The sequence below is a fragment of the Danio rerio genome, chromosome 17 (assembly GCF_049306965.1).
Source record: "Danio rerio strain Tuebingen ecotype United States chromosome 17, GRCz12tu, whole genome shotgun sequence".
Lineage (NCBI taxonomy): Eukaryota > Metazoa > Chordata > Actinopteri > Cypriniformes > Danionidae > Danio > Danio rerio.
In genome coordinates, this window is record NC_133192.1 from 5447501 (window position 1) to 5460129 (window position 12629).

At 39.0% G+C, this 12629-nt stretch overlaps 1 protein-coding gene across 3 annotated transcripts in view; it reads left to right on the plus strand.

Annotated features, from left to right (window-relative positions):
• The window catches only part of mcm8 (minichromosome maintenance 8 homologous recombination repair factor), a 40007-nt gene that overhangs the window by 10781 nt on the left and 16597 nt on the right, over positions 1 to 12629 (plus strand). For all 3 annotated transcript variants that reach the window (XM_073928109.1, XM_002665115.8, XM_021467272.3), the window contains 7 exons: positions 306 to 504; positions 1954 to 2039; positions 4836 to 4984; positions 7972 to 8170; positions 8621 to 8651; positions 10062 to 10202; positions 10302 to 10443. In XM_073928109.1, coding sequence (XP_073784210.1) covers positions 306 to 504; positions 1954 to 2039; positions 4836 to 4984; positions 7972 to 8170; positions 8621 to 8651; positions 10062 to 10202; positions 10302 to 10443 — 947 coding nt within the window. The remainder of the gene's footprint in view (positions 1 to 305; positions 505 to 1953; positions 2040 to 4835; positions 4985 to 7971; positions 8171 to 8620; positions 8652 to 10061; positions 10203 to 10301; positions 10444 to 12629) is intronic.

A 12629-nucleotide genomic window follows, 5' to 3' on the forward strand; every position in this document is an offset into this window, starting at 1 on the left:
TATATATATATATATATATATATATATATATATATATATATATATATATATATATATATATATATATATATATATGTATGTAATGTATATATGTATGTAATGTATATATATATATATGTATGTATGTATGTATATATATATATATATATATATATATATATATATATATATATATATATATATATATATATATATATATATATATATATATATATGAAAAGTGAAAAGGGTCCATTGTCATGTAAAGAGCTTGGAAATAATTTTGTTATGTGATTTAAATGTTGTTACTGTCTTTCTGTCGTCAGGTTGTACAACTATGAGCCACTGACTCCTTTAAAAAGTCTGAGAGCAAATTTATACGGCAAGTTTGTTGTGATCAGAGGTACTGTGGTGAGAGTGAGTAACATTAAACCGCTCTGCATGAAGCTGGCATTCGTCTGTAACAGCTGTGGAGACACGCAGAGCGTCACACTGCCTGATGGGAAATACACCATGCCCACGAAGGTACATGTGCTTTCAGCTTCAGCCAGTTTAGATTGGCTTAGTTTTGTGCCGTTCTACCTGTGCTAATCTAATATTTTAAATTCCATGTCATTCAGTGGAACAAAAACAAATTTATTCCAGGAGTTCTACAATTTCAGTAGTAAAGTATGCACTGCACTCTTGCGGTATTTAAATCTTGTCAACAGTATAATTCAAAAGGTCATGATCTGCACATTAATTAAATAATTACTTTATATACACTCCCTGGCCACTTTATTAGGTACACCTGTCCAACTGATCGTCAACGCAAATTTCTAACCAGCCATTCACATGGCAGCAGCTCAATGAATTTTGGCATGTAGACATGGTCAAGACAATCTGCTGCAGTTCGAAGTGAGCATCAGAATGGAAAGTGGTTTAAGTGACTTTGAACATGTCATGGTTGTTGGTGCCAGAAGGCCTGGTCTGAGTATTTCAGAAACTGCTGATCTACTGGGATTTTCATGCACAACCATCTCTAGAGGATGGTTTGAAAAAGAAAAAATATTCAGTGTGCGGCAGTTCTGTGGGCGCAAATGCCTTGTTGATGCCAGAGGTCAGTGGAGAATGGCCGGACTGGCTCCAGCTGATAGAAAGGCAGTAGTAACTTAAATGAGCAAAAGAGTATTTCTAAACATCACAACACAACCAACCTTGAGGCAGATGGGCTACAGCAACAGAAGACCACACTGAGGCTACAATTCACACAGGCTCACCAACATTGGACAATAGAAGAATGGAGAAACGTTGCCTGGTCTGATGAGTCTTGGTTTCTGCTGCCAAATTCAGATGGTCGGGTCAGAATTTGGCATCAACAACATGAAAGCATGAATCCATCTTGCCTTGTGTTGACGGTTCAGGCTGATGGTTGTGTAATGGTGTGGGGGATATTTTCTTGGCACATTTTGGGTCCATTAGTACCAATTGAGCATCATGTCAACACCCCAGCCTACCTTAGTATTGTTGCTGACCATGTCCATCCCTTTATGACCACAGTGCACCCATGTTCTGATGGCTACTAAATTGGAAATCATCTCAGACTAGTTTCATGACAGAGTCCAATGTACTCAAATGGCCTCCATAGTCACCAGAGCTCAGTCCCATAGAGCACTTTTGGGATGTGGTGGAAGTGGAGATTTGCGTCATGGACGTGCAGCCAACAAATCTGCAGCAACTGTGTGATGCTATCATGTCAATATGGAGCAAAACCTTTGAGGATTATTTCCAGAACCTTGTTGAATTTATGCCACAAAGGATTAAGGCAGTTCTGAAGGCAAAAGGGGGTCTAACCTGGTACTAGCAAGATGTACCTAATAAAGTGGCCAGCCACTTTTACGATTTAAATAACAGTTTCTAAATGGTACATCAATATATGCATTGCATGTTGTATTATTTGATGATCTCTAACATCCTAATTTTGTTTTTCACCAGTGTTTACAGTCTGAATGTCGTGGTCGGTCATTCACTCCAAACCGAAGTTCACCTTTCACACTCACTGTCGACTGGCAGACAATAAAGTATGAAAGTGTATAGAGCAGAATGTACTTCATGCTCTCTTTGCTTTGATTTTTTACAATTTTAATACTTAATAATAGCATGTAAAATTTTTCCCAATGCATTTCTCATCATCAAATGATATTAAGTATTTTAATTTATTGACAGGAATTTTAGTTTACAGTTGTTTATTAGTGCTGGGCAAAGATTAATCGCATCCAATAAAAGTTTGTTTTGAATTTAGCGCTAGAGTAAAAGTGCATTTTTTTTAGAGAGAGAGAGAGAGAAAGAGAGAGAGAGAGAAAGAGAGAGAGAGAGAGAGAGAGAGAGAGAGAGAGCGAGAGAGTGCTAGGTGGTTTTGGTATTATTCACTAGGGTTCAGGTGTCTTCTTAAGAGAGAGGTTTTTGGTTGACGTTTGTAGGATACCGGCCCATCCACAGTCCGAGTGGGAATGGGAAGATCATTCCACCTGCGAGGAACAGTGAATTAAAAGTTTTTGGAAAGTAACTCCTAGTCCCTCTGCGATGGCACCACAATGCGGTTCTCCCACCTTGACCTGAGGCTCCTGGGGTGATGTAGACCTTCAGCAGCTGGTGGAGGTGTAAAAGGGTCCAGTGGCTGTCCTGTAAGCAAGCATCAGTAATTTGAACTTGATCTGAGCTTCAACCAATGCAGAGAGATTAAAAAGAGGCGTTAAATGGGAATGTTTGGCTCATTGAAGACTAGATGAGATGCAGCGTTCTGGATCACCTGTAGAGGATTGAGAGTGCAGGATGGGAGAGACAAGAGCTTGGACTTAAAGTTGTGCAGCATGATCTGTTAAGAAGGGTCTAATTTTTTTGAAGGTTAAAAAGTGCAAATCTGGTGTTACATGGGCTCTCTGGAAGACTAGACGAGCTGCAGCGTTCTGGATCATCTATAGAGGATTAAGAGTGCAGGATGGGAGACCAGCTAGAAGAGCATTGCAGTAGTCCAGCCTTGAAATGACAAGAGCTTGGACTAAAAGTTGTGCAGGACCATCTGTTATGAAGGGTCTTATTTTACGGATGTTGAATAGTGCAAATCTGCAAGATTATGCAATATTTGCCAATAAATGTAAACTAGACACACAGCAAAATCCTCAGAGTAAAATTTACTCTGTTTAGATAGTATTTGGTCCCTCTCTAAATTCAGTTAAAATTACTCAAGTTGCTGAGACAATGAAAGGATTAATAATAATAATAATAATTCCTTACACTTATATAGCGCTTTTCTGGGCACTCAAAGCGCTTTACACTATGGGGGGATCTCCTCATCCACCACAAGTGTGCAGCATCCACCTGGATGACGCGACGGCAGCCATTATGCACCAGACCGCACACCAGCTGATTGGTGGAGAGGAGACAGTGATGAAGCCAATTGAATATGGGGATGGTTAGGAGATAGAGGCCAGTGGGCAGATTTGGCCAGGATGCTGGGGTTAAACCCCTACTCATTTCGAAGGACATCCTGGGATTTTTAACGACCACAGAGAGTCGGGACCTCGGTTTAACGTCTCATCCGAAAGACGGCGCTCACTGAGCAGTATAGCATCCCCGTCACTATACTGGGGCATTAGGACCCACACAGACCGCAGGTTGGGCGCCCCCTGCTGGCCTCACTAACACCACTTCCGGCAGCAATCTAGCTTTCCCATGTGGTCTCCCATCCAGGTACTGACCAGGCGCAGCCCTGCTTAGCTTCAGTGGGCGACCATGTGAGAGTTGCAGTGAGCTAGCTGCCGGCAATTAATTAATTAATTAAGTGATGATTGTGCACTGATGATCAATACCTGCTGTTAATAACCAGAAACACAGAAGAGAAACTCAAAACTACCGCTCACTTCAGTCACAGTCTTAGATGAAATCAGCTGAAATAGAATACATTGAATCTCTCAAAATCTCAGCAGAGGATTATTAAGCAACTCCACAAACAGCAGCTTTCATTTTTACCTACCCGTTTGCCCTGATTTGAAGAGGGACCAAATACTCTCTGAACTGAGTAAATTTTACTCAGGAGGATTTTGCTGTGCATGTGCATGTTTAACGTCTTTATTCTTTGTGTTTGAACTCACTGATCAAGATGTTTTTGGAGGGAAATTTGAGATCGCTTGCAGCCTTTGTTGACGCTTGAGAGTGCAGGATGGGAGACCAACTTGAAGAGCATTGCAGTAGTCCAGCCTTGAAATGACAAGAGCTTGGACTAAAAGTTGTGCAGCGTGATCTGTTAAGAAGGGTCTAATTTTTCAGATAGCAATGTTAGCAATGTGCTCTTTGAAGGACAACTGATCATCCAGTATCACTTAGATTCCCAACCGAACAACATGGGGTAATGGTGGATGATCCCATCTGGATTGAGAAGTCATGTTGCATGTGGGGTGTTGGTGGAAGACGGCAATTTTATATATATATATATATATATATATATATATATATATATATATATATATATATATATATATATATATGATTTAAATTTATATATAATTTGTATCATATACATTTTATATCAAAATATAAATACACATTCTCAAATGTATGCATATATATATATATATATATATATATATATATATATATATATATATATATATATATATATATATATATATATTTAAATTATGTAAAAACAAACTTTTATTTTGGATGGGATTTATTATTTTTATTTTTTTTGCCCAGCACTAGTTTTCAGATTTAAAAGAATTTTATTTTAGGCTCTAAATCACAAAACATTTTCGTTTACAACAGTGAGGTGAGAAATTAAAGAGAGTTTCTGCCCTCTTGCTGTGTGTTTTCCACAGGGTTCAGGAGCTGATGTCTGGTGACCAGCGTGAGTCTGGCCGAATCCCGCGCACCATTGAATGTGAGCTCACGCAGGACCTGGTGGACAGTTGTGTGCCTGGAGACATGGTCACCATCACAGGGGTCATTAAAGTGTCCAATGAAGAGGGTACGAGACACTATTTTAGACACTTTTAGACACAAAGGGCTCTATTAGTCCACATTTGTTATGCCCCATGCATTACAAGGACGTAACATAAAAGAGGGACACCCAAGAAATCCAAAATTATGGAACATAATTGATTAAAGAATCAGTTTTAACTAGGACTGCACAATAAATCACATCAGCATCAATATCGCAATAGGATCATTCCCTATTGTCACATCGCGAACATTAAGTCTGGATTAAAATTTGGCATTTGCATGTTTTTTTAAGGCCTGTGACTGTATAATGATTTTAAAAGCATTCATGCATAGGAAATTGCACTGTTTGTAACTTTGATAACAATTAATTATTTGCATTATTCATACAACAAAGGCTATGCAGTGTTATTTTTACATATGATTATTGAATTACTGTATACATGAATACTGTTAGACGCTTCAGAAAACATGGAAAAACACACTTAGATCTTTTTTAATACTTATTTTCCCCACTGTTTAGAGCAGCTTTTAGTTGGTCAATGGTCAATTTAAGTTGCCTCAAAACAGCAACACGCTAACAATGTGCTGTAACACACCTCTTTACAAACCTGCGTCTAACTAGCTAAAAACACTTGTGTTGCGTATGGAACCGCATTAAGCTGGATGTACAGTGCATCTGGAGAGTATTCACAGTGCTTCACTCTTTCCTTATTTGTATGTTACAGCCTTATTCCAAATTAGATTAAATTCATTTATTTCCTCAACATTCTACACACAATCCCCCATAATGACAATGTGAAAAAAAGAGTTTTTGAAATTGTTGCAAATTTATAAAAAATAAAAAAGCTGAAAACTCACATGTGCATCAGTATTCACAGCCTTTGCCATGAAGCTTTAAATTGAGCTCGGGTACATTCTGTTTCCATTGATCACTCTAAACCAAGGATGAAGACAAAGGAATTGTCTGTAGACCTCCCAGACAGGATTGCCTCGAGGCACAAGGCTGGGGAAGGTTACAGAAACATTTCTGCTGCTCTGAAAGTTCCAATAAGCACAGTGGCCTCCATCAAAAGATGTTTGAACCACCAGGACTCTTCCTAGAGCTGGCCGGCCATCTAAGCTGAGTGATGGGGGGGAGAAGGGGCCTTAGTGAGGGAGGTAATCAATAACCCGATAGTCACTCTGTCTGAGCTCCAGTGTTCTTCTGTGGAGAGAGAAGAACCTTACAGAAGGACAACCATCTGTGCAGCAATCAGGCCTGTATGGTAGAGTGGCCAGATGGAAGCTGCCCCCCATCTGGAATTTGCCAAAAGGCATCTGAAGGACTCTCAGACCATATAAGAAACTAAATTCTCTGGTCTGATGAGACTAAAATTGATCTCTTTGGAGTGAATGCCAGGCGTTATGTTTGGAGAAAACCAGGCAGCGCTCATCACCAGGCTAACACAATCCCTACAGTGAAGCAGGATGGTGTTGGCATCATGCTGTGGGGATGTGTTTCAGCAGCAGGAACTGGAAGACTAGTCAGGATAGAGGGAAAGATGAATGCAGCAATGTACAGAGACATCCTGAATGAAAACCTGCTTCAGAGTGCTCTTGACCTCAGACTGGGGCGACGCTTCATCCTCCAGCAGGACAATGACCCAAAGCACACCGCCAAAATATCAATGGAGTGGCTTCACAATAACTCGGTGAATGTACTTGAGTGGCCCAGCCAGAACCCAGACCTAAATCCTATTGAACATCAATGGAGAGATCTGAAAATGGCTGTACACCCCTCGCTTCCCATCCAACCTGATAGAGCTTGAGAGATACAAAAATTCACAAAGACAGGTGTGCCAAGCTTGTGGCATTATAATCAAAAAGACTTGAGGCTGTAATCGCTGCCAAAGGTGCATCAACAAAGTATTGAGCAAAGGCTGTGAATGCAACAATTTCAAAAACATTTTTTTCACATTGTCATTATGGGCTATTGAATGTAGAATTTTGAGGAAATAAATGAATTTAATCAATTCTGGAATAAGGCTGTAACTAAAAGTGAAGCGATATAAGTACTTTTCGGATACACTATACATATACTGTGGATAGAGTTTGCATGAACAGGTATATTTTTTTCTTAACAATTGCTGATTCCTGTTGTATTTTTTGAAATCTGGGCAATGGAGTCTGGCAATACTCAGCTAGTGCTATTTATACATCTGACCTCAATGTTCTGGAGGAAAAGGACAGCCTCTGGTGGCCTTCTGTGTGACTCAGTTTTTTTACATGATGGTCCCTGAGCATGTTTGTGTCAAACCCCTACAATACACACAATATACTTCATTCAAATCAATATTTAATATACAGTCAGGCAAATATACTTATTTTTTAAGGAAATGTGATTTGATCAATATTGCATGCATATTTTATTAAAAGACAGTATGCTAATGGGTGGCATGGTGGCTCAGTGGTAAGCACTCACAGCAAGAAGGTCGCTCGTTCGAGTCCTTGGAATTTCTGTGTGGAGTTTGCATGTTCACCCCATGGGTTTCCTTCAGGTGCTCCGGTTTCCCACACAGTCCAAACACATGCGCTATATAGTGTGTTTGTGAATGAGTGTGTATGGGTGTTTCCCAGTACTGGGTTGCGGCTGGAAAGGGTATCCGTTGTGTAATGCATATGCTGGAATAGTTGGCGGTTCATTCACACTGTGATGACCTCTGATAAATAAGCGGGTAAGCCAAAGGAAAATGAACAAATGAGTTTTGTTGCTCCTTTTGAAAAGAGCACAATCTTATTTGAATTTAAAGCAGCAGTCACTAAAATTACATAGTTTGGATAAAAGCCTAAAAGTAGCAGTTTTAAAGAGTGATAAAACATTATTTGTTGGGTATTTTAAGCTGAAACGTCACTAACACACTCTAGAGACATCAGAGACTAATGAGGCTTAATAGGTCTCCTTTAAAATGTAAAATTATTCAATCCAGAACTCAGTGTTTCTTGATCGTGATTTGTGTTAAATACTTTTTTCAGGAAGTACCAGAAACAAGAAGGACAAGTGCATGTTCCTGTTGTACATTCAAGCAAATTCAGTCAGCAACTCGAAGGGTCAGAAAAGCAAAGCCGTGTCTGAATCTGAGGGCCAGGGACCATCGGTGGAGTTCTCCATCAAGGATCTCTACGCCATTCAGGAGATCCAAGCACAAGAAGACCTGTTCAAGCTTATAGTCAAGTGAGAAACATTTCATTGTGTTAAATACATATACATTTGACATTTATTCATTCAGCAGATGCTTTTATCCATATACAAGGATAAAAGAAGCACTTTATTTCATCAGAGAGTAACTGTATATGAATGCTTTAAGTTTAAGCTACTAATTCTACAAGTCTAAGTTTTATTTATTTCTATATTTATTTATTTTTATTTCTATATTTTTTATTATTATTTTTTCATTTAATTTAATTTATTACATTTCTAACAATTAATTAATATTTTATTTCTATATAAAATTTTTTAATTATATTTTTTTAATTTTACATCTAGTAAATTTTATATTTTATTTTAATATTTTATTTTTTATAGCTTTTTAATTTATTTGTTTTGTTTGTTTGTTTGTTTCCACTTTGTGTGTGTGCTGTATTTGAAATTAAGATGCTAATACGACTCCATGTTCAATTGCAGCTCTCTTTGTCCAGTCATTTACGGCCATTTGGTGAGTTTCCAGATATTGTTTTTGGTCACACTTTATTTTAAGGTACAATTCTGGCTAACAAATTTAACTTTACAAACATTTAACTTTGGCCTTTCTCTCAATAAACTCATAATTTACTTAATAATTTATTTATTAAGGTTGTATTGTGTAGTATTAGGGATGTAGAATAATATTATGCAGAATATGTTCTTTATAATTACTTATTAAAAAGCCAGTATCTTAATAATAGACAAGTGGTAATCCACTTGTTAATAGTGAGAAATTCTGATTAAACTAAAGTGTTACCCTGTTGATATTTACCGCTAATAATATTCCTTTAATCTTTGTTTATAATTATGGAATTTCTATAGCTATGCTATTAATACATCAGCATTGTTTCACAGAGTTCACAGGGGGGGCGCGGGAGAGGATAAGTATTGAGGTAGAAAAAGGCATAAAAATGCTCTACTATTATAAAGGGCTTTGCAATTAATCGAAAATCCGATTTAGATTTCGGTTTCAAACGATTATAAAAAAGCATTAATCGAGATAATTGATTATTGCATCATATTTCGCCACAGTTGTGCATTGTTTCAGCCATTAATTTAACCCTTGTTTACTGTTCAAATGGTCTACCCTTTTGTTATGTTTGTGACTGTTTTTGCCCCAATGACTTCCATTATAACCACATTTTTCATTTACAAAAGTTTGACGCCATATAATCATGCATTCACAAGTTAAATTTGTATTTTTAGAGTCGATCATCAATTGGCAGCATTAACCTATTAAATAAGCCTGCAAAAAGGTCTGGCTTTTATATGGAGTTCTATAGTGTGTGTGTGCATAAATACACTTAATGTGTTTACTGTGCTCTGAGAGTTAAGGGGCTTATTTAATTTTCTCAGACATATCAATGTAAGTGTGCAAAGATCTCTCTCTCTCTCACACACACACACACACACACACACACACTCTGTATACTCCATATAACTCCAAAGCCAGAAACTAAGCTTTTTTTTTTTTTTTGCAAAGCAACTGATGATCAACAACAAAAAATGTACCTCTTCCTAACAAGGAAAACCACTAACAACAAAGAATACATAATAATATGGCGTATTAGCTTTGGAATTAAAAAATATGGTTATAATAGAAGTCAATAGGGCAAAAACAGCCCCCAACATAATAAAGGGGTAGTCAGTTTGTTTATTTATTTTTTTAATTTGCGAAGCATTTTCCCAAAATTTATGTCATAATAAGATTTGTCAGCAAAAATCATTCCATTTGTTGAAATGCAGAGAAAGTTGTGGCCAAATTAAGCCTCAAAATCCGCCAGAGTCGAGGACAGCATGCCTAACAGCACGCAAGGGTTAATAAATGAATGGTAAAGCTATAAAATGGTTGGACTTATTTGGGTTTGTTTGTTTTTCTCAGCTTGTTAAAGCTGGGTTGGCTCTGGCTCTGTTTGGAGGATGTCAGAAGTATGTTGATGATAAAAACCGTATCCCGATAAGAGGAGACCCGCATATGCTCATCGTTGGAGACCCTGGACTTGGCAAAAGTCAGATGTTACAGGTACATGACCTTGTAAACCTCCTCTATTGCATGCATTACCTTGATGATTGTGTGTGTGTTTTTTAAATCTTTAATGCTGTTGTATTTGTGTTAATCCAGGCTGTGTGTAACGTGGCCCCACGGGGTGTTTACGTATGTGGAAACACAACCACCACCTCAGGACTGACTGTTTCTCTATCCCGGGACAGCGGATCCGGAGACTACGCTCTTGAGGCTGGAGCATTGGTGCTGGGAGATCAAGGTATTTAAAACAAAGTCCATTTTTTGGGTATTAAAGGTTCTGAATTATGGGGTCCATATCTGTTGGTAAATTATCCGCTGTCGAGGGAAACTTTCCTCAATGTCTAGACCTAAAATCTGCTTATCTTAAGGCCAGTATACACCAAGCTGACACCAAACAATTGGTGCTGACAAAACCCAACTGTGTTGTCACCTTGTTTCGGCTCAAGTTTGGTTCCATCTAGACCAAAAGTTGCCTGTGAACACGCCAAACGGATGAAAGCCAATTGAAATGAGAGCGTATGTTCAGCGCCTGCATGGGAAGATGTGTGTGGGGACAGTATCTAGGCGGTTTCTGTTTTCTCGTTTACAGTGGGACATCAAAATGTCTGACGTGCACGTTTAAAGTGTAAACAAATAAGTGTTCAGCACTATTATCACAATAATCGTCCCTCACCAACCAGGGATTTGCTCCTGCAAATATATCTGATAATATAAGTATTAGGGGTGTCAAAATTAATTGTTTCTTCGATGCACCGCGATGCAGACGCGGACAATTCGGTATCGGTTCAGTAATAATCATAACCGGTTATTACTGACGTCATTTACCTCATATGCGCTCTATCGCAAGGGAGGCGATCGAGAGTATTTACAGCGCTTTAACTACTTAATACTCATGAACTGTGCACAATTTCACTGTGTGTGTTTGCTGGATCAGTCTTTCACTGACATATACAACAATAGCCCCTATTTTACTGAGATCAAGAGAATGAAAGTAGCCTACTCCATTTCTCTTTTTCTCTCTCCCTCTCTCTCGCTCTCGCTTTCGCTCTGTCTCTGTCTCTCTCTCTTTCTCACACACACAGTGGCCCATTTGACCTGCTGGCGTGGCTTTTCTTCTCCTCTCGGTTGTTTTACAGCATTACTTTTGGATACAGAAACGAGCGCGTGTCTGCAGAGTTTTCTCCACCGTGTCTATCATGCATCAGTTGTGAGATCGCCGCTGCCGCCTGCTGCTTATCAGTGTCACTTATGTGAAGAGCGCAGCGCGCAAGAGCCAATCACAACCGTTTTTGTTGAGGGTGTAACCAATCTAAGGGGTGTAAGAGAACTAGACAAGGATCAGAAATTGAGCTGGATGTTTATATTTGTTTATATTATTTGCTTAATGCTTGTTTTGTTTAAAGTTACAGTTTATATATCTGACTGTTTGTATTAAACGACAAAATTGTATTACAAATAATATATTAATATAAATATATTCATACATTTTTAATACAAGAACTGCTGCTGTGAAGAAAATATAAAACTGTGTATGGAAAGCATCGTCAATGCACCGAGATATCGAATTGAACCGAATCAATGGCATGATAATCGTAACCGAACCGAACCGTGAGACTAGTGTAGGTTCACAGCTCTAATAGGTATTCATAATGTTTCTCACGAGATCGTATCTCACTCTGATTCATTCACCAATTTGGCCTGCTGAATCAGGTCAACGAGCTCCGACGTTAGCCCGATGAGAGGTGACTTGTGGAACACCCTTAACCAACAAGCTGAACTGACGCTGATCAACAAAGCCCAACGGCCGACCGTCTCAGCCTTAGGGCACACTCACACTAGACTATCCGAACTGTTGCCAGGCGCATTTCCCGGATCGTTTGAGAAGTGTGAGTGCTCTGAATCGGGCTCGGGCACGGTTCCAAAGTGTGGTTCACTTAAGCTTAGGTGCGGTACGCTTGTATTGTGAGTGCAAAGCGCGCCTGAGCCCGAAACTGAAGACGGGACGTGACTTTTAAGGGACTACTTCATATGTGTCTTAATAATCATTCTTGTGTTCAATGGACACAAACTGTCGTAGATTATTAAAGACGCAAACCCCTCATTGCACAACAGCTGCACCTTCAGCAAACCTCCTAATTCCCACAGCACGAGGATTTTATGATTGTTTATGAGCATTAATAGTTGCTGATGTGTTCAGCGAAATATTTGACTGCGTGTCACTCCATATCAAATTATTAAAATGTAATAACTAGAGAAATGTCCACTGTGCTGAGTGAGAGCGCTAACTGAACAGTGCATCATCGATGACTGAAGCGTGCTCAGGCGTGAATGCAATGTGAGTGCGGGCCGACGAGGGAGACAGGAGGGGGGACGAGCGTGCTTCGGCCTGGTTCAAGGCAACTGTACATAGTGTGAGTACACCCT